The sequence below is a fragment of the Balaenoptera musculus genome, chromosome 1 (genome assembly GCF_009873245.2).
Source record: "Balaenoptera musculus isolate JJ_BM4_2016_0621 chromosome 1, mBalMus1.pri.v3, whole genome shotgun sequence".
NCBI lineage: Eukaryota > Metazoa > Chordata > Mammalia > Artiodactyla > Balaenopteridae > Balaenoptera > Balaenoptera musculus.
This window is the reverse complement of record NC_045785.1, coordinates 127,306,423-127,329,559: the sequence shown is the minus strand read 5'-3', so window position 1 is coordinate 127,329,559 and position 23,137 is coordinate 127,306,423. Positions and strand designations below refer to the sequence as shown.

The following is a 23,137-nucleotide window of genomic DNA, read 5'->3' as shown; positions in this document are numbered from 1 at the left end:
AATATGGCTGTTGATTTCTGTACAATGCCAACCCAACACGGTACAACTGGGATACTTCTCCAAAGTTGACAGCACAGCTAAAGTTTCCAAAAATTCAAATTATATATATATGTATATATATATATATAGATAGATTTATTTATTTATATAAAAAGACCAATAGCAGTATGTTATGCATCAAGAGCAGCAACAGCTTTTCCAGGTTCTGCAGTCATCTGAACACAATTATACAGACATCCAGCACACTCCATTAAAAAAAAAAAAAAAGGTAAAAAACAAAACCTCAGAAAACAGCAAATTCTGTTACTGTTGTGGTACCTGGCACCATTTTTTTTTTTTTAATTAGCTTCTCAATTATCATCTGGAAAGAAAACATTCTAGAATAACGTCATTAAAAACAGATCTGATAAAGCACGGTCACTACTACGTATCATAAAGCAGGTACAAGATATTTTACATTCACAGAGGTATGATACAGTACTGTCCTACATCTATAATACTAGAGGATATAATTAAAAAGGCATTATTTGAGACTTGATTCTACTTTTCCAGCAGAGGGCCCAAAGGATGGTTATTAACACAGCTCTGGTACAGAAATACACCTTCTTAGATAGGATTTCCTTTCTTTAGTGGCACAGTTCTAGGTACTCAATGATCTTTATGAACATCAGCTAAAAACCGTTTTAAAAAATAAACAAAAAACTACTGGATTCATACAAAGATGACTGAGTAGAGGCAAGCAAGATTCAACCTAACTAGTATTTGACCAACTCTGTCGTGTCTGAACGGTAAGAGCTCCACGGAAGAAAGAAGACGCCAAGTAGCACATCAAACCTTTGGGCCACAACCAAAACACAGCATCTTTTCAAACAGAAGCAGTAGCCAAACACTGTCCGCCTGGATATGTTCAAGGATGCTGACGTCAATATTTCATCATCTGCTCACTCATTCAGGAAGAAGGGGAGATCAGTTACTGTACTTTGATTGTGTTCAACTCAATCACCACGTTACAAAAATAGCAAGCTGCCATAATAAAAAATAAGGCTCCTCTATCCAGCACCAGGTATCTTCTGTTCTTCACCACCAAGCCTATAAATGCTATAACCATATCCAAAGAACATAAGCGGAGCAAAGAAACCACATCTGATGTCATAGCTGGGATCATCGCATTGTTCAGGCTGAGCTATTCCTCTGTGATGTTACTGCCCTCTTATTTCTGGTGTTTCATCTAACCATAAGGATTTTAGTTCTAAATTATATGCACTCAAGGAATGTGTGCACGTATTCGTATACAAATTTCTGACTGAAGATGCATGGCCGTCAACAGAGTGCACGTTATATAGTAGGTGCAAGCTGGCAAAGCCTCATTTTTACTGGTGCAGCAGCTGTGTGTCAGTGTAAATTGCTCCTATGTCCCTTGTGCACCTCTAAGCTCTGGACAGGATAATGTCAGAGAACATTTTACCCCTCTGGCTGCTGGCATTATCTGACTTCATCCTCCCTCTTTCCCCTCTCCCTTCCCCCAACCCCCTGCAAGAGCCCACAGCCTTTAGGATTTTGTTTCTTCGGTTTTGATTGCCTGAGGTTTGATTGGTCCAGTTCTAACAGGTTTGGTGGCTATGGTGGGTGCAGGGGGTGGCTTTTCTTCTACTTTTTCCTGACAGACAGCAGGGGGGTCGGTCAGTGTTTCAGGAGGTTTACTTGAATCACTGTCCACTTTCTGGGCTTTGCCTCCTATCTGTTTGTTCTGTTGCTGTTCAGAGAAGAACCGTTGCGTGGACTGAAGAACCTCTGCTCTCTGCTTTGCCTTAAAAAATGAGAAACAACAACTGAAAATGCTACAGTATTATCAAAGCTTGTCAATCAAGCTCAGTTCAAATTCTTTTACCAATCACAAATCAGTTTTCCCCATGTTGGTTTGGCCCCAAAGTACCTTACTGATCTTTCGGCTTTTAATGGATAGATTTCTTCTTATTTTTGAAAACATTCCATGTGATTTAAAAAAATAATAATAATAAAAAGAAATAAAAAGAACAGGACCACCTCCCACCATCTTTTCAAAGTTTGCCCCTTTATCAAATAATAAAATAGAAATTGTTGGTTTGTATCTTTTCTGGAACAAAGCTTATTGATATTAAATTTTATTTAGGGAGCCTGCTTGCAAATTTGAAAACATATATGTAATACTTAAAACTTCTAGTTATCAATATGTGGTCTACAATAAAATGAAAAGGAAGCACTTATATTGTGGCATTACCAACACCTAGGACCAAATGTCTTGTGGCTGAGTCCTCTTCCCACAGCTCTCTTCTGCAGGGGAAGAGCATCAGAAATTAGTAACTACAACTTCACTTGATCACTAAGTTCTGATAGCTCCTACCACATTCTGAGCTGGTAAAATAATTTCCTAGTTTTATTGACTCTGTGCCCCCACAGAATATACTTACGTCAATCTGTAAATTATACCACTGTATAACATACACAGTTAAAACTAAAGTTTCTACACCTCTTGCATATAACAAAAGCCCTTCATGTTCTATAGGTACCTGTACTATATTCAAAGTTCTGAAGCAATATTCATGAAATCTGTATCCTTCCCCAGCCCATTCATTATTAAGCTCTAATGTCATTTCCAACATGGGGATGTATGAAAATCAAGTGCCAAGAAGGCAAGAGAACTGGAAACCAAGGCCAAATGGTTTCCAAAGATTTCTACACATACTAGTATTTTTAATAGTTATGAATGGATGGAAATCCTAGGCACACAGCCTTAATAAAAGTGGACAACATTTAACAAGCGTTTCACTGCAGGGCAGTCTTTAAATTTGATTACTCAGGATCAGAAACAAGGGATATCCACCCAGAAAGAAACTTTACTCAGTCAACCGAATTTTCTAACAGGATTGTCATAAACATGTTTCTAATTCAGAGTAAAGCATTACTATGGACATTTCCCATTTGAAAGCAGTAAGCTTTTCTTTGTTCTCGTCTGACCTGATATATAAAGTGACAAAATTGGCAAAATTATTAAGACCTCTGAAGTTAAGTCTAGAAACAGAAATAAATTGATTCAGCTAGCTGTACAGGCAGACAGGTAAGGTTTATGCTATAAAAACTGTCCCCACACAGACTCCTAAAGGCACCCTTCTGCATTAGCAAACCTCAAGTTTATCAGCGCCTTTTATCACGAAGGATCCCAAAGTGCTTTCTGAGCTCTTCATCTACAGCTACACAATCTGTTGTGGAATATGGCTGTCTCAGGCGGCAGGCAAAAAAAAAAGGGTATGGAACCAGTCTGAGAAGAAAACTATACTTGGATGACTCATGAAGGAAGAAAAATCAAGATAGGTAACATGCCTCACCCATTCCAGAGTTTTCACATAACCATGATTTATATCTTGGGATGGGGCGATGGGGGTGGGGTGGAAAGGGAGAAAAAAAAAAAGAAAATGGGGAAGCCTATAATAATTCATATTACTTATTTGCTCTTCCAAAAAATGTGGCAGCTAAACTTATATCTCCCTCAAATATTTATTTTGTAAGTAATTCATTTGGCCACAGAGTTTAAAATGTTAACTTGTTTGCTGACTATTAGCTGCAAAAAACAAAAAACAACAAAAACATTAAAAAAAAAAAAAGAAAGAAAAAAGTGTGGGGGGGGTAGGGAGAAAAAAAAGAAATTAAAAAAGGGGGGCGGGGTAGGATGAATAAAAGTAGTTAGTTTGGTTAAGTCTGCTAAGACAATGAATGCCTGGATATGCAGTTATGGGTCCAGAGGCATCTTAAGACATGGTTCAGAGACAGATTCTTGCTCTGTTGGCTGTTAACACTGTACTAACCTTCATGTCTTGTTCAGCCTTCAACGCAGCCTGGGCCTGATTACCTCTGACTCCAGATAGTGATCCACAAGGACCCCTGGCTACATGTGGCAAACGAGCATGGCTCATGAGGCCTGTGGTCAGCGGAGGAGGCATCTGACTGGCCAGTGCCATTGGTGGCCTCTGAACAGGCGCTGGGAAGGTGTTAGTATGTGGGGCTCTTACCAATGGAGGGACCAGGTTAGGCTGAGAGAGAATCTGAGTGAAAAAAACAAAACATACAACATTGAACTGTTAAAAAAAGAAAAAATTTGCCAACTAGACCAGGTTGGCTTATCCCAGAGTAAATCTGTGCCCATTCTGTCAGTGAAAGGAAGTGTATGGGTTTGTGCCATTCTATTACAAGGACCAAGAACAAATGGGCCATGTTTGGAGAATCTAACAGAAAAATTAGGCAAAGCATGCTATGGCACTTCAGTTGGTTCTAGCATTTCAGCTACAAATTCTGAAGGGGAGACAGAAAGGCTATTAATTAGGATATCTTTAAAAAAAGATATAACTGCAGAAAAGGCACATACCTATACCAAATATAATCTGAAGATAAATGAAAATAATACTAATTCAACAAATATATGAGAGTGCTTATCAATTTTAGTTAGTCCTTCCATATGATTAGCAAAGGGAAGCCAACATTTTTACACATACATTAGAACACCTTTTAGAATTTCCAGCTCAACTACATATAGTTATATTAAAAAAACAAAAACCAAAACTGCCCCCCCTCCCCAACTTTAAAACTAGAAAACGGTAAGCACTGGGACCCTTCTCTGAAAAGTCACCTTCAAAAAGATAAAAGGATCAGGACTGAAATAAACTATCAGAGCTGTGTGGGGAATCTTTTGACTATATTTCAATTGTCTGCTTTAGAACTATATGGTTACTACTTGTGTCTAGCTAAAAATTGTAGAGAATATATTTGAATGTCATAAATTTACTAAAAACTGTTTCTAAACTGGTTATAATACGGCAAGATTATAAAATCAGAGAATTAGCCAGATTAGCAATCACTTGCAAGTAAATAATACTCATTTCTCACTTATATCTGCCCACCTGGGGTGCAAACTGTGTAGGAAAAGGTTGTGTCATTCTCACAGTGGCAGGGGCTGACTGGAACTGCTTCTGATAGACAATGCTGTTCATTTTGCTGGACTGGCTGTTCGGACTTGTGGAAGTAGCCCTTGGAAAGAAGCCATCACTGGTCAGTACGGTAGTGCCACATAAATGATGCTGTTAGATTTTTAGAGACATTGCTCTTGGTAGATTCATCATACTTGTAGTTGATGAAAATTTACCAAGGTGAGTTACCAAACATTATGGTGGTAATGAAGAGACACTGGAGATGCAGATGTGAGAAAGCACACTAGCTAGATTTTCCCCTGGGTTAAATTTTTTTTTCTTAAAATACAGTATAGCAAATACGTTCTTAATAATTTAATAGCTTAACATTTTGGTAAAGCTATCAGAATGTCTTATACTTACTATAGGAAAAGTGGCATTAAGTATCTAACAAACAAATGGTGCTCAGTTATTCGGATATTCTCTAAGCAAATGTAAAGGCCCATTTTACCGGAAAGGACTAGACGTTGGTGTGGTGCTTCTACCGCTGATGGGAGGTGTGCCTGGTTTTATATCAATGCCACTTCCAAAGGCTTTTAGTTCCATTTCAGACATCTGAGAAAGAGCATAAAGTAAACTTAACATTTCTGCAATTCCATAAACTAAAGTGCTGTGTTTAGTATTCTATATATGATAACTTCATCTGGCAAAGGGCAAAGAACCTTAGTACAAAATTCCTCCACAAAATTTATGAATTCTTTGTTATTAGGTAAAAACCAGAGGGGACCAAACACATTAACAGAGAGTAGATAAAAAGTAAGTATAATGAGTTTGACATTTCTTGGAGGGTGGTAAAAACTGATGCATTTTATTTTTATAGACTACACAGATGCATATATCTAAATTCATGGCCTTAAATTCTCAAAGAAACTGCGTAAATTTCTCTTCACTTACTTTTCCTGTGGTTGCGATCATGCTATGCTGTGTTCCAGCAGGGATTAATCCCCTGAAAGGCTGGCTTACTTGTGCAGGACGACTCATGCTCTGGGCCTGTGCTTGTGGGGTGGTATGCTGTAATGGGGGCTGAAGAGTCTGAGGCAGAGCAATTAAAGGCTGCCCGGTGGATCCAAAATTAGGCAAGGAAAGCTGGGAGGCTGGTAAAGGTACTGTAACCTAGAAAACAAGCAAACAGAAACTGTAACAATTTGCTTAGACCTGTTGTATGTATATCCCTTTTACTATATATTATACATGACTCTTTAAATACTTTTGAGTAAGGTTTTAAACAGAATATTTCAATCTATTAATATATTTCACATATAATTATTTTGCTTAGTGACTATCTCCATTCTTTTATTAAATGTGCAACAATAAAACAGATTAGCAGTAGAGAAGCTATACATATATAAAATAATTATGACTATCTTTGAATTAATCCATAGTACATGCCTAATAACCACAAAATACAATAAAATCATGAATATACAATTTAAGAAAGCAGTTACAACGTTCATTTTTATAATAGACATTTTTATACTGTTTCCAGGTGTGGTCAAAATGAGCTTTGACAAAAAAATAGTCTTTCAGTTTTCATACAAATAATATTTAATTTGAACATCAATATGGTGATATTTTTTGAATTCTCACCCCCTAAAATACCCACCAAAAACAGTTATGAGAAAATGACTAATGGCTTGCCTCTCTCCTCCAGCCCTCCACCAACTTTCAAAGAGTAAGCTGATTAATGACATTGCCAGAGGAGATAGTTTCATAAAAATATACATTTTTCACTGAAAATTATTACATTCATATACTTTAGAAATGTGTTTGTCATTTTTACTCTGTCATAACTCTGCAACCCAGTCCTATGTATTATATTAACCGGTGTGGTGGTCTTCAGGGTCTTCCTTCACCTCTAGCACGAATGGGTAAAGCATTTATCACACTTACATGTAACTGCATATCCTGGACAATGGTTTTCAAATTTTTACATGTGTGGAATCTTTTGTTAAAATAAATGATTACCCAGAAATCCATTTTAAAAAGAGGTAAAAAGCATAACGGATTGAAGTGGGGGTGAGAAGAGGGGTGGTATAGGACTGAAACATGTCCCACTACTAGTGGACCCCATGGAATTACTAGACACCTCAGAGAGAAGTCTGAAACCACTGCACCACCTCCCCATCTTGGTTCTATTTAAATTCCCCAACAATAACAAAAGCAACAGCAACAGCAGCAACAACAACAATAATAGTAAAGAAAATTGAGGAAATTTACCATGCCATAGTTTACCTGCTGGAGAGCACTTGGTGACTGGGCAGTGTTATAAAAATTTGTCTGACCAGGCTGTTGTACTTGTCCAGAATAAAGATTTGAAGCCTGGGTAAGATTCGCTCTAGCCTAGAAAATATTTTGTAAGAAGTAAGATTGAAATATTTTTCAATTCAGATATCAAGATCATGACTTCAAAGTAATCTCTAAGAATTTTAGCATTAGATAGAAAGGAAGATCTTGTTTTTTCCACTGCGTCATTTAACATTTTTTCTTTCAAAACTGTTTTCTTAAATAATTTGCTGCATAGGAATACAAAGACAGTGCATGATTCTAGCTCCTGCCTTACCTGGAGAAGATGTGTATCAATCAGCTGGGAACCCCCTAGTCCTGATGCCTGACCCAGCTGATGTTCATACAGTATAGGAATAGGCTGAGTATTTGAAGTTTGCTGAAAGGCAAGACCCGACTGTGCCTTGGCAAGTTCCTGGTGTTGGACAGCTGGGAAGTTGTGGATGGCAGTACCAGAAAGTACCACAGATGGCTGGGATAGACTGCTTTGCATGAAGGCTGGCTGAGATCTACAGAAGTATTAAAGAGAAAAGGCTTGTGTTAGAAGTTAATTCTATCTGGAATCTTAAGAATGAGTATCTCAAATGACCAAATACTCTAATCAGCACAATTAAAGAGGCAGAGTGTGTCTAAAGCACTTGTTTCAAGATTTAGAGCCCTGTATACAGCAAAGCTCCCCATGTAAAAGTTCTGGGAAAAGTCTTGCTCTTCCTGAGGAAATGGTAAGATTTCCTTCTCTTTAACAATGAGAATAATTCTCTTTTCATGTGTTCATTAGCCAGCTCAGAACCAAATCTGCTGTTTTTCTCTTTGGTATTGACATTCTATTCAAATTTATAGCACCAATAGCTCTGACTTTCGTTATTTGTATTTCATTACTTCCACATATATGTGTGTATATATACATACATACATACATATACATGTATATGTATTTTTCCTCTAAGAGGTCTCAAGACCTCTATGGAATGAAGCAGAGTAGTAGTTAGTAACAGGATTACCCACAAAATTTTGCTTTGTTACTTGAGGTATAAGGGACTTATAACATGACACTAGTTTCGGGTGTACAACATAATGATTTGGTATTTGTATATATGCAAAATGATCACTACAATGAGTCTAGTTAACATCTGTCACCACACAGTTACACATTTTTTTTTTTTCCTTGTGATGAGAACTTTTTAAGATCTATTCTATTAGCAATGTTCAAATATGCAACACAGTATTATGGTCAAAGGGTATAAACCTCCCATTATAAAATAAGTCATGGGGATGTAATGTACAGCACGGTGACTATAGTTAATAATACTGTACTGGAAATCTGAAAGGTTTTTAAAAAAATACAATGCTGAAATCTAACCTCAGACTGCCCTATTATTTCTGGGACGGAGGTGTCCAATCTTTACACATGCGACAGGAACAAAACCCATTAAGCAGGAGCACTAGTCTAGGGTCACAAGTAATCTTTACAATGTCCACTTATAATCTGTTTCAAATATAAAATGTAAAACATAAGCATACTGTTAAAACTACCCCAGTCCTGGCAGAAATTAATTCAACGATTCCCTGTTCATAAACACTATGCTAGTTAGGTTCAGAACAAGAAACAGAAGAATGATGTGGTAGGGATACAAACAACTACTTTCAAAGTTGAAACTGGTGCCTTCCAAGTAGCCATTTGCCACAATTACATATACAGCTTATATTTCTATTGAACAGGTCTGGTCTTAAAAAGTACATCTTCCAAGGCAATTGTTAAAATGGGGGTTACAAATACAGAATTGCATTGCTAATCCATCTCCCATGGCTATGGAAGACATTACTAATTAATTACTGAACTCTTTTTAACAGAGCTGAAAAGTTGCAAACTTTTCAACAATGTTTCAAACAGCCAGTACCAATTAAAAGGAGATTGGTTTTGAGATTAACTCTATTTGCTATTTCGAAATCTACTGGTTTTAAAATTTTAATTTTTACCGCAAATTTCAAGATAACCTCAAATTTAATAACATGAAAGAGACTGCCTATAATTCCAGTTGGGGTAAGTAATTTTACTTGTAGTGAGAGAGAATTTCTTGGAATAACCAAACCAAACTGTCATACCATACCATTACTCTGGTGTGACGGAGTAATACCAGAAAATAAAACATACTATATAATTATACAGATGTACTAAATTCTACTTAATAATCTTTAATAAAAAATGAAAGTGAGAGCCACATTTATTAAGTTTACTAATAACTCTGTTCCTTTGAGAAAGTTTGATTAGCTGAGCCTAGCTTCTTTAGGAGTAAAACGTGATCTGAAAGAAATGAGCTGTATCAACTGATGTCAAGTTTAATCTATAAAGTACGGACATTCTACCTGAACCACTTAAAAAGCAAATTCCTAAAAGGAAATGCCTAGTTTTGCAACCTTCTTTACAGTAAATGTCCTGAAAGGAATTTTTTTCTTTTTTTTTTAAAAAAAATATTTATTTACTTATATATTTATTTGGTTGCACCAGGTCTTAGTTGTGGCAGGCGGGCTCCTTATTTGCCGCTCACGGGCTCCTTAGTTGCGGCAGGCGGGCTCCTTAGTTGTGGCATGTGAACTCTTAGTTGCGGCATGCATGTGGGATCTAGTTCCCTGACCAGGGATTGAACCCGGCCCCCTGCATTGGGAGCGTGGAGTCTTATCCACTGCGCCACCAGGGAAGTCCCTTATTTTTCTTTTTGACTGTTTAGGGCCATTACCATGAGTATCAATGACAGGTATACCATGATGATGACTGAGTTATGCCATGATCACTGCTGTCATTCAACTCTTACCCCACTCTTCCACTCTCATTAAGTTGGAGATGAGAGACACCTAGGTTAAATCCAGGCTCTGCCACTTATTTGCAGTGTTAACATTAGGATAAAATACCAAAGAACCCAAAAACAAAACAAAAAAACCCCCCACAACTTCTTCGAATGTCAAATGGGGATGATTTAATCTACCTTATATGGTTTTGTGAAAATTAAATAAGTTAGTGTGTGTAAAGGGCTGAATAACTATCATGTATAAAGAAGTTCAATAAAGATCAGTTTTCATTACTTGCTTATCTGCAAAGATAACTGACAGTAGTGAATCTTTCAAAAGAATGGTCTCTTCTACACTACAGAGCATCACCACTCATCACCACTACTTCTATTCTTTGTTTGACACCCTACTCTCTCGCTTTTATTATATTCCACCCTGGTCTCTGCCCCTTTACATACTGTAATGTCATCTGCCACGCCTCAGCTCTTACACAGAGCAGGCCTGGATTTAGAGTTGTTAGCAGCGAGACGGCACTCAAACTTTCAGGTCCTTTAGCAGCTATTTCCTGTGGTTTCTAATTGTTACAGGACTGCTGTTAGCCTCTTCTTCAAGACGCTTTGAGGCTTCACTTTGTTCAATAAAGACTGACAGAAATTACCAGAGGCTGAAGTTCATGACACATACTCAACACAATTATTTAATGTAGTTTATAAGAGGGTCATCGTGTTCTGGAGGGGAAGGAGGGAGTAGAAAGGATATGGCAAGAAGGCTCAGCAATTACATTCTTTCCAACATCACATACATAATTTTAAAGCTTTTACCTATATGGTTGAAGTGAAGAACTGAATAGTTCCTGAGCCTGGGAAACAGCAGGTCCAGCACCCAAACTTAGCTGGGCTTGATGCTGCCCTTGCAGTGGTGCATAAATAGGGATTGGAATCTGCTGAACTGAAGTTGGCTGCAATGCAATGAAAGAACAATATATGAACAACACCATATACACAAATGACAATACCTGGAAAATAAAAATCTGAGATATGAAACAAAAGATTAATGCTATGTATCAGTTCCTTTTTAAAACAAAACCAAATGTAAACATCTAAAATTTCTTTTCAATCCATTACTAGTTCTACATTGAGCCCCCAAATACTATCACATCACACCACAAAAATGCAAAGAAACAAATATAGAATGGAAGAAGCCTGTGATACTTACCTGAGAGAGACCTGGTTGGAAGCCTTGTTGCTGAGCCAAGGATGGTGGAGCCAATCGTGCATGTTGGGTATTGAATAAATGACTTGTGTCCATATAGAAAGCTGGGATTTGAGCTACAGATTGGCAGGAAAAACAAGCAGTAATGAGTGTCTAAACTTCAGAATTTTCCAAACAGTAACAAAAAACCCAAAAAGCAGATTTCAAATAAAGTGAGCCCTCTGAAAATTAATACAGCCAAGGAAAAACTAGAAATATGAAAAGATGCAAATGCAAAAAGATGTAAAACTTCTTTCAGACAGGTATATGCAAATTAAAACAATGAAACTCTAGAACTTGTGAAGGTTGACGAAAATAGGCACTCTCATACACTGCCACTGGAGTATAAACTAGTAAAATTTTACATAATCCACTAAAATTGAAAATGAACCTACCTGTTTACCAGCTAATCCACTCCAATTTTAAATCTACCAACTAGAATTTAGCAAAATATTTCACAAGAATTGACATTTAATAATTGAAAGAATCTGGTATAGATTCTTAACAGATTTCTTCTCTATGTTTATACTCACTACTTTGTATTACGCTGTTTCTATATAATAGTATGTCTGGGAGAACTTCCCATGTTGTTTTTAATTTATTATCGTTATAAACAATACTGCAATGAAGGAACACCCTGATACATATATCTCTGATTAATAAGCAGGTTTACCTGTACCATAAGGTTCCCAACTATGAAACTGCTACTACAGTGACTATGTATAACACACAAAATATTCTGAGATACTTTTCTAAAAGAATTCTGCCCATTTATATGCTCACTAGCAATGTACTTTTAAGAGCCTATTAATAATACCTGTGGATCCTTATAGATAGTAGGTATCACATATGCTGGGTATTATCAATCTTCCTAATATTTCCCACATGGAAAGACAAAAAATAGCCTCACTGTCCTTTTACTTTGAATTTAAATCATTAGTGAGCTCGAATATTTTTCAAATGCTTATTTACTATTTAACTCAGATTAACATTGTGACATTTAGTAGGACAAGTTACCCCCCGCCAATAAATAATTTTTTCTCTTCTTTGTTGTTCTTAGGTTTATTCTTCCTCATGAACTTTATCATCAATTTGTCAGGTTTCAGATAACAAACTCCGGTTATCTGTAGAGGGTTGGTTCTAGGACCACCCCCCAGATACCAAAACCTGCACATGTAAAATGGGGTATATCATTTGCATATAACCTAAGCACATCCTCTCATATACTTTATTTATTTTTTTAAAATTATTTCCAATTTGTTTATTTATTTATTTTTGGCTGCACTGGGTCTTTGTTGCTGTGCGCAGGCTTTCTCTAGTTGCAGCAAGCAGGGGCTACTCTTCGTTGCGGTGCACGGGCTTCTCATTGCAGTGGCTTCTCTTGTTGCGGAGCACGGGTTCTAGGCACGTGGGCTCTAGAGCGCAGGCTCAGTAGTTGTGGCACACAGGCTTAGTTGTTCCGTGGCATGTGGGATCTTCCTGGACCAGGGCTCAAACCCATGTCCCCTACATTGGCAGGCGGATTCTTAACCACTGTGCCACCAGGGAAGTCCCCTCTCATATACTTTAAATCATCTCTAGATTACTTATAATACCTAATACAATGTAAATGTTATGTAAATAGTTACCTGTGTGCAGAAAATACAAGTTTTGTTTTTTGGAACTTTGTGAACATTTTTTTCGAATTACTTTCAATCCACAGTTGGTTAAATCGTAGACTCGGAATCCATGGATATAGACTGTACTGGACACCAATATGTCTACTATATATGTAACATATGTGTAAGAAACAATTGCCACGAACCCCAGAATGCTTGTCAAGGAGAGACAGCATTCAATTCTATGAGGAAACAAATTTGCAAAGCAGATCAAAAAATATTTAAGCTTGAAAGGTAAGGGAAGAGAGGAAAAAAGCATTAAAACGTCTTCATTTCTAAATTCCTTATATTCAAACATCGTACCTGCTGCAGACTGAGACACATAGACTTGTGGACTCTGTTGCTGCTGGGCAATAAGGGAAGGCATACAGCTTAACTGCGAAAAATGACTTGCAGAAGGCAGGCTGCTTGTCTGTAATTGTTGGGGCTTCACTTTACAAATATTAGGAGGGTCTGACGTGGTTGTAGATTTTGTACTTAAAGAAGAGGTAGTATATGTACCAGCTCCTACATTGGGAGAGGGATAAAATAAGGGGGAAATGTAGCATATTTTAAAGTACCACTGTTGTTCACAGTAAACTCAAGCACCAACCAGAAACTGGAAAATTAATATTTATGCCCACTGCGTACTCATTAGGCACTTATATACGGTACCTCAGACCAAAAGTGGATATGAGGGGGCTTGTAAAAGGAAGACACATTTATCAGATGCAAATAAGACTATAAAATCTGGAGAAATACAAATAGAAAATTAAAATGAGGAGAAAATTTAAAAATAAACTCACAAAATAAGGAGGCTGAGAGCCTACAACATTGTTATAGTCTAGCCTCAAACTAATATTTAGTTTTTTAATCATCACAAAGGATAATCAAGAGCTTCATTCATTTATGGTGAGGCATAAATATCAGCACATAAATGGGCCTTGAGAGATCAGAATTGCTCCTAAAAAGTCACATAAACTTAAGGTTAGACTTTTTTTCCTCTTTCTGGCAAAATACCTTAAGGATAATCTTTAGAACTTCAGTTATTTATAAATAAATATTTGAACATCTATTAAAGGCCAGGCATAGACATAAAAACACAGAAGGATAAAGTGTCTTAAGAATAATTATTAATGTAATATAAAAATTTAATGTAAATTGCTCCTAAAAAGTCATATAAACTTAAAGACCATTCCTGTCTCTCCCTGTATATATACCAGCAAAAACTGGTATTTAGTAATACGTTAAAAACAAGACAAACTATTAATAATACTTGAGCAAATGACAATATAGGTATTTGATTCAAAAGTGTGATGTAGTAGTTATTATTATTTTCAGATATCAAATGATGTTCTAAGAGAGGACCAAGACTGAGGTACCTCTGTTCTTGCACTTGAATCTCTACCAGTAGGATGACTAGCCAAGAAGGTCCTTGTTAAAAATTTATCCTAGTTGATGGGAATGTGGGGAAACTAGACCCAGAGGAAAGGAAGTAGTTGGGTTCCAAAGAAAAAACTAGGAACCTCCCCAGTCCCTATATTTCCTAATCTTCCTACCATACTCTCCTCCTGCTTCCTTTATAGCCTCACCTCCTATCCACCCAAGTAGCCTGGGGCCCAAGCTGGTAAGCATAATGAAGATGCCTTGGAAATGGGTGATGGGGTGTGCCTGAAAGGGTTTAAAGAGGGAAGAAGTACAGTTAGAATACTCTCTTTGATCTGAATATCTGGGCTTGTCTTAATACATATATCTGATTCCAGATAGTGTCAAAATAACTATAGTACAACCTCAGTCCTTTTGGTGCTTAAAAGTAGCACGGAAAGCCAGAATACTGAAAATCATTACTGCAATCACTAAATGAGAACTAGCCAAAGCAAGTAAATTCTGTGCTGTATATATTTTACATGTATTGGAAAGGAGTTTCCGACTGTTTTGGAAACATTAGAGAGTATTAGGAAAGCTTAAAACGAATTTCTGTTTTCAGTAGAAGAAACATGGTTATACATATGGTAAAAGGGTATACCTTCTTAGAGTCAAATATTTCAGAAATATCTCTGGTTCTTTAAGAATGATAAAGCCCCATATGAGATATAGTTCAATGAAAGGATTACACACTAGTGAAACATTTAAGAAAGAAAAACACCTTCTAACTTGGGATGCTGATGGACTCTCCTTTAAAAAAAAAAAAACCCCAAAACTAATGGATATCATTTACTCAAATAACACAGACTGGAAATTCTCTACCCGTAACTCTTCCCCAGAAAATATGTTAAACCAACAGACTTAGGCCAACAGCTCCTTCAAATGAGATACAGATCACACAAAACTTAAAAGCTTTGTGATTTTGTGTTATTTCCGAGTTGGTCTAATTAGCTCTATGAGTTAAATAATAAAAATTAAAAGGTGAAATTTATAAAAAAATTTAGAGGAACAAGACAGAAAATCTCCCAACGATTCGTTATCCGTATCTGTATTGGGAGTTGGGGTGGGAAGAAGAGAGGGTCAAGCGAAGTATTTTAGTAAGCCATCATTAAATATTTGCCAAATTAAAATTGGGAGAGGGCAAGAGAGGGGAGGGAGGCAAGAAGTTTATAAACCAGATGATAATTATCTCACGTGCAATCTTCTGTCTTTTACAAATAATACCTCGGGGGATAGTAAACAGGAAAAGATCATAAGAAACTTTAAATAATTTAAGATATTTAAAGAAAAGGTATAAGACTTCTACCTGATAGTGAAGTTGTGGGAGTGACGGAAGCAACAGGAATCTGAGGCATCGATGCACTTGAGAATGAATTGTAATTAGCAGTGCTTGGTCCACTGGCACTATTGCTGACTCCACTTGCGATTGGAGGTGCTGTGGAAGTTACTGGAGATCCCTTTTCCCTAACATTTGGAGAATTTTCCCATGCCTTACGTGCAGACTCCATCTGCAACCAAATGAACATTTTTTAAAGCCAAAAAAAAAAAAAAAAAGAAAGAAAATCACTATGCTAACAGAACTAATACACATATATAAACAAATATATATAGATAAATGTGTTCCAACTGTAACCTTTCAAAAACCACATATATAGATTAGAACCATAAGGCTTTCAAAGCTTTCACTTTCTCCTTTATCTCCACTCCTTTACTCAAATTGGAGGCAGTGGGCTTTAATTATGTCTCTGTAGAGAGCTTGTTAAAGGCTTTGGCAAACAGGTCAGTGAAATATAGTCACAGCTCTTGTATCATCTAAACATGAGTCCCTATTCCTACCACTGAATAAGGAAATGGAAATACCATGTCCCTTTAGGACTGACTTGAGGCTCTGATTCTAGTAGGAGAGACACTAAAGGCCCTCCATTAAATATCCATTCTCTCCAGTCTTTCTTTAAACCAACAGTTCTCAAATGGCAAGCGACAGGTACCTTTTGTTTGGCTGTTTTATGCTCACATTGTTTTAAAAGGCAGTGTAACCAGAGAGGTTTTAGGCTTGGGTACAGTAGAAACACTTCTTGTTTCACCTCCAGACCCCATCAAGCATTTCGGGTTCTGACTGCCACCATTTGTATTTGTGGCTGCTGGTTTTACCTGTAGGCTTAATCTATCTAGAGCTGTTCAACAGATAAACAAATGCAAGCCACATATAATTTTAAATTTTCTAGTAGCCACACTTTAAAAAATAAAAATAAAGAGGTAAAACTAATTTTGGTAACATATTTTATTCAACCCAATATATCTACAATAATAATTAAAACCTATAATCAATACAAAAATTGAGATGTTTTAATTAAAAAAATTAACATTTCAGATCCAGCATCTATTTAATTTTAAACTTACAGCACACACCTCAACTTGGATTAGCCACATTCAAGTGCTCAGTAACTACATGTGGCTTGTGGATACTGAACTGGAGAGCACAGATGTAGATCCTCAACTATCCTGAGGCTCCTTGAACAGGAAAGGAACAGATAGAGAGATTCTGAAGCTTTTAGTTCTACTAGTCAAAATACGGAGCTGAGAGGAAAAAATCTAAGATAACCTATAAAATTCAGCTGCAATGACTTACACCAGGGTACTTTTCACAAATAAGATTTTAAAATATCACTGTTGGGAAGTCTGTAGGTCTCTGAAGTACCAACTTTAAAAATTTCAACCTGATTTTAATTTTAAGTATTTGAGAAATATCACATATCTCCCTACTTTCCTGTTAAAACACACACTATATACAATATAACCTTTTCTTGATGGCTAATATCATTACTACAAACTCAAAACACAGGACACTTTTAGGTTTGCTTGACTCTTTCCTTTTCCTCACAATCACCTTGCTGGTTTCAAATGTATTTTATTTTAAAACAAAAGTCTTAGAGGGTAAGAAACAAAAACAAAAAACCCCCATACCACCACTTAGCAAGTTAGACAAAATGCGATTTGCTTGTACTATCTGAGATTTTATAGCTTAGAGGAATGTTATAGACTACAATGCCTTTTACAACCAGTTTTGTTTTATGGGAAATACATAAATTATAGGTTATCAATCTTACATAATACTTAAGCCACATACATTGGTTTCATTTCATTTCTTAAGCAGCAAGAAAATTTAGATTCTAATTTTGGAAATTCAAGGAAACTAAAAAGTATAATTACTTAACTATATTCATTTTTCCTTTTGGCAAGTATACTGTTGACAATACCCATATAATAGATATTTCCATACTTTATAAATTACTCAAATAAAGAAAGGTGTCCAAAAAAAAGTAAAAATAGATAATTGACAAGGACCTACTGTATAGCACAGGGAACTCTACTCAACATTCTGTAATAACCTATATGGGAAAAGAATCTGAAAAAGAATGGATATATGTATAGGTATAACTGAATCACTTTGCTCTACACCCAAAACTAACAAAACATTGTAAATCAACTATACTCCAATATAAAATAAAAATTAAATTAAAAAAAAGTAAAAATAAACCAGAAAAAGTCTTAAGCTAATACAATTTAATTTAAATTTACTTTAATCCAAATGTATATTATTTCTTTTTGGGGTGTTAAAAACATTAAGTGAAAGGCAATGTGGAAGGGCTTTCTGAAGAATCAACAACTGGCCTGAAGAATAATTAATGATGATATTGTATTTGCTTATGCGAAATGAGACTACTGCCTTAAGCAGAATAACGGTAAAAACCAAATGTAAGATATAGTATGAAACACAGGTTAAGACAGTCATTCAGGTGGAAAAACAACAAAAATGGCTGAGTAGGAACTGGCAGTAAACAGTAAGAACTGGGTAAAGATGGAGATGACACAAAGCAGAAGCGGTTGTCTTGTAAAATTTTATAGTCTCAAACTTGTATTTAAGCAGCTTCTTAAAAAGAAGTTGGGGGTATTAAAAAAAAAGTTGGGGGGCGGCAAGGGGACAAGAGGTCAGGAGGCTGGAGAATCAAATAGAAAGAGTCTAGAAATAAACACTGGTCACATTATAAAAAAAACGTAGTTACTCCCTCTCCTGAAGATCATCAAAAAGATTCACTGGCAACCAGTGTAGCATTAGAAAGCCCTGCTACAGTAGAGGATAAATACTTGCCCAGGTTTCAAACTAAACAAACAGCACCAAAGAGATATATAAATGCAGTTAAAAAAAAAAAAAAATCCTCACTTAATTCCACATCTGTACTTTTTAACCACTGACTACTCTTGAGGTGAACAACTGATTTAAAATACTCTCAAATAACTCAATTGTAAAAAAAGTATTAGTAACATAGCTCAAAATTATAAGCATAATAGGAGATTTAAAAAAAAAAAAAAAAGCCTAAACTTCTTGACATCAAAAAGCATGTGTTGTGTAAAATCTCTTTTGGACCGTTACTCAAAAATTATCCAACAAAAATCAAATCAAAATCACTTGTATTAATCAATTACATCTTCATAAAATATTCTTAATTACTACATTGTATTCATTCAATTCACACATGACTTAGAGGAAAGACAGAAAATTAGCATTCTTACCATTACCAGTACTTAGGATAAAAAAACATGCAACACCAAGTTAGTTGTTTTCTACACAACTAACGTATCCAATAATTATTAAGATCTCTAAGAGGAACTCAGTACAAACATGAAATATAAAATGCTCTCCTGTACTTTTAAGACAAAATTCACAAGCATAATATGCCTCACTTTAAATATGAGGATATCAAGTCACTGCTATGTGGTATTAGAAACTAATAAAATTTTAAGGTATAATTTGACATCACTCCGTTTCTTCAGCTTAGTGTTGCTGCTTTTCACACAAAACTAGTAAAAACACCAAGAGTATTGTTAACTTATGTCCCCTTGCATGCAATAATCAAGGACCTTTAGAGATGGATGTCGTACATACCTTGAAGGTGAGGCTGAAAGTAGTGGGAGGAACTGAAGTTAGGCTGGAGCTCTGTTGTATAGTCTCCCTCTTAGGGAGGGGGAGGGTGTTGGGCAGGGGCACCTGAAAAGGTAAGGCAACACATATTACAATCTAAGTCCGCTACAAAAGCCCCATTAAAGATAATGCTAATGTATTCTAAGGTTATTTTCATCAGAACCAAGAGGAATATTTGACTGCTTAGTTACACTGCATTTATAGTAACTGATAATTCTGGACATCTTAGATAAAACTTCTGAGAAGAAATACTATCTGCTTATTTATGCATAAATTGACAGAAAAAATCTGTCACAAACATAAGGTAAAAACTCAAAGGTCATGCTTCCTATATTTTAATGTATATACAAAACACCTGGGGGTGTTGTTAAATGCAGATTCTGATTCACTTGGCCTGGGGAAGCCCTGAAATTCTGCCTTTCAAACAAGCTCCCAGGTGATGCTGACGTTACTGGTCCCTGGACCATACGCTGTATAGCAAAGCTCTAAGTAACATAATTTCCACCATTTACAGGACCCACAGGTTCTATGAGAAGCATTTAACATGGTAGGGTAAGTATAAGAAATTATTCTCTTTACAGCAATCTAATCAACTTATAAATAGATTCAAGAACAAAAGTTATGTTGGGAGGAAAATATATAGTATCACCCCCCACCTCGTTACGCTAACCAAATTGCTTTGCTATAGTAAGACATGATTATGGCAAGTACTGTTAGAAACCTGAAGATACTAGAAATTCACTACTCGTATCTCTTTTTTTCCTCTAAGTCTCTGGATCTTGAGATTTTATTATGTACTACTATATGACTGATTTGTACTACTACATGATGGTTCAGTCAGTTGTTTAAACACAATAACTGAGATGTTGGGGGTGGGTTTAAGATAATCACTTTGTGGTACTACGGACCATCTAATGGAGATTATTTTATAAATCTTTAAAATAGCTGTGCTATAATAATCAAAAACACCACCTGCATTTAAATCTTCAAGACATTCAAGATTCAAAACAATTGTAATATTAGGTACTACAACCAATGAATATCAGCTAAGATCCTTAAAAAGTGCATTAAGCCTCAATAAGGGAAATAAGGCTTTTTTTCAGTTTAATTTTAATTTTTAATTTTTTGGCCACGCCAGACGGCTTGTGGGATCCTAGTTCCCCGACCAGGGATCAAACCCGTGCTCCCTGCAGTGGAAGTGCAGAGTCCCAACCACTGGACCACCAGGGAATTCCCCAGTTTAATTTTTAAAAAGACAAAAGTTCTATGCATAAAATGGAGCCCCCAGACTAATGAATGAGAAAGGGACATTTCAAAAGGTCCTAAAATTTTTTCCCATGTAGGACATTTGTTTTTAACACTATGTTAAGCTCAGAATCACCACCACACTCGGCACAAATAAGCAACACTGTGAAATCATTCCAAACTGATGACCTTTTATAATGCTCCCTGACCCAAACTGATCTTGTTTTCAAACATACTCTGGATACATTGCTAAAAATCAAATATAGACTATTTACTTAAACACAAGACTGGGCGTCTTCCCTTCAGTAGTCCTCTGTGTACAAGTCACTATGTTAATCAGCCTTGCAGATTAGACAGAAACCATTAAAATGCTCATATGGATATTTTCAATGAGTTTTAAGAATAATGATCTTCCCTTCCATATTCATATTTTATAAATTATATTTTTAGAAAAGAGTAGTTTGGCAGAAAGCATCATATACTTTCTGGAAAAGGTAACATACTCTACATTTTTCTAAAGTGAGAAAAGACAGCATGATTCAAGTATAATTAAACCTTATTGAAATGTTACTAATTCAATATTTGAGAATCCATGTAGTGACATCAGGAAGTAAACTGAAAGTCTTTCTGCCCTTCCCAAGTTTTCTATTACTTCCTATAAGAAGTTAAATAAACCTTTCTCCAAAAGGTCAGGCGAAGAGGATTTGGCATATGAAGTGAAGCTTTATAACATAAGTTGGACAAATTACATTAATCAGCTCCAAAAGTGTTCTCTTATCACAGAGAAAATGTGTGTCTTCCTCCTTTCTCTCCTTTTTCCTTCAGCGGGACTACAAAAGTTGGATTAAATGATCCCTAATGTATCTCACCTAAAAGTCTATATACCTGATGCTAGAGAGAAAAACAGAAAACATGGGAAAGACACTGTAATAAAAGATAATTGAGATTTTTATTCTAAAATGATAGAGTTAAAGCTTTTTAAGAGATCTTTAAATATATCTGTAAAGGTTATTTTTTTAAAAGAAGCCTTTAATATAGAAGGCTATATTTAAAAAAGAGACCAGATGACCGAATTTCCACCATACCTGCTCTCCAAAACAAGAGCCATACATGTAACTTCTAAAATGCTCTTCTTCTTCCATGGGAGGTTACCTAACTTTTTTTTGGCTCACAATTTTTCACCTGTCAGTTAGTGAACTAGGCAAAATACTGGACTGTACTGATTTTTAACAGAGTCTTCAATTATAACACGGTAGCTATGGGATGCTAGAGCCAAATTTACATAACTTACTGTCATCTTTTAACACATTTTTGAACGGAGACGTATTACGGCCACAGGCGTTAGTTTCTGCAAAAATCCCCTGGTCAATAATGTGTTAATAGAGCTTTTAAGGCTTTATGAAGATATACATTATAGCTCAATCTTCACAAGAGGAATGAAGTTGTTAAGGTCCAGTATAATTTTTTAAATTCAAAAAGAAACACATAAATCTTTGGTAATAATCTAATTGTCTTTTTAAGTGAATGACCTTTCACTGCATTATAAAAAGGTGTCATTTAAGAACAAAATTACCAACCAAATAAATGCTGAATCTGTAGAATGTGAAAGCTAAGAACAAAAATTCTTACCAAACCAGGTTAATAGGATTAGTACTTATGAAACCAAGCCTAAGCATCACAAGCCTGGATATTAAACATAAAGCTGATGACTTTCAGGGGAAAAACAACTCAGCTTTGACTATTTCCCCTAATTATATTACAGTGCTCCTAAATACAAACTTACTATCAACTCTTTCCCTGAGAAGAGTTAAATACTGGTCATAAAGTGTGTATTAGATAACAATAGCCAGGTTCCTATCCAAACTTGCCACATCTCAGGTTGATTACTTACATTATTAACCAAAGTATCCTCCATCTTTGCATTATTAGTAGCCACAGTGTTAGGCAGAGAGGAAGAAGGTGTAGTATAGTCTGTTACAGACTCCTGTGGAGTGGTAATAGAAAAAAATACGTTTTAAACTGAATTAAAGAGTCACTTTCTAATAACAGCCTGACAGTTGTAAAGTTGTTTTGGAAGAAAGCAGGAGAGGAGAGCAGACCTTAAGATTCAAATCTTAAAGACCGACAGTGGGATAAAACAAACATGGACCTACCACATTTCAACCACTGCCGGGGTCCTATACGTTTAAAAAAATATACTGCATAGTACTAGGAGGTTGTCAACAGTGTCAAGTATTTATTTCTTTGGATTTCTAAAAGAACTCTTTGTGGTTCTTATACTCAATCTATAGCTTACTTTCAACTACTGATTTTCTATTTTCTTCAAAATAAAACATGGATAAATGAATGTCAAGATCTTAGTTGTCACAATTAATTAGGTTTTAGGATAAACTCCTTGTTTATCATCATGAATATCTTCTTTAAACATGGCAGAGTTAGATCACACAAGCTTTTCACTTCCATGCATTGAGTTGTATGGCAATTAAAAAGAGAAAAATATTCAAGTAATATGAAAGATTCCATCTACCTTTCTTCTC

At 35.9% G+C, this 23,137-nt stretch overlaps 1 protein-coding gene across 15 annotated transcripts in view; it reads right to left on the bottom strand.

Moving 5' to 3' along the window:
• Nucleotides 1-327: 327 nt before the first annotated feature.
• Nucleotides 328-23,137, bottom strand: part of PRRC2C (proline rich coiled-coil 2C) — a 101,677-nt gene continuing 78,867 nt past the window's right edge. For 6 of the 15 annotated variants that reach the window (XM_036834383.1, XM_036834212.1, XM_036834292.1 and 3 more), the window contains 13 exons: nt 22,492-22,584; nt 19,320-19,421; nt 15,681-15,882; nt 13,274-13,477; nt 11,277-11,389; nt 10,883-11,019; nt 7,555-7,786; nt 7,212-7,334; nt 5,889-6,107; nt 5,446-5,549; nt 4,929-5,055; nt 3,840-4,076; nt 328-1,807 (listed from right to left, as the gene is read on the bottom strand). In XM_036834383.1, coding sequence (XP_036690278.1) covers nt 1,550-1,807; nt 3,840-4,076; nt 4,929-5,055; nt 5,446-5,549; nt 5,889-6,107; nt 7,212-7,334; nt 7,555-7,786; nt 10,883-11,019; nt 11,277-11,389; nt 13,274-13,477; nt 15,681-15,882; nt 19,320-19,421; nt 22,492-22,584 — 2,151 coding nt within the window. In that variant the 3' untranslated portion in view covers nt 328-1,549. Of the gene's footprint in view, nt 1,808-2,257; nt 2,311-3,839; nt 4,077-4,928; nt 5,056-5,445; nt 5,550-5,888; nt 6,108-7,211; nt 7,335-7,554; nt 7,787-10,882; nt 11,020-11,276; nt 11,390-13,273; nt 13,478-15,680; nt 15,883-19,319; nt 19,422-22,491; nt 22,585-23,137 lie in introns of all 15 variants that reach the window. The other 9 variants (XM_036834641.1, XM_036834472.1, XM_036835155.1 and 6 more) reach the window with 7 other exon arrangements.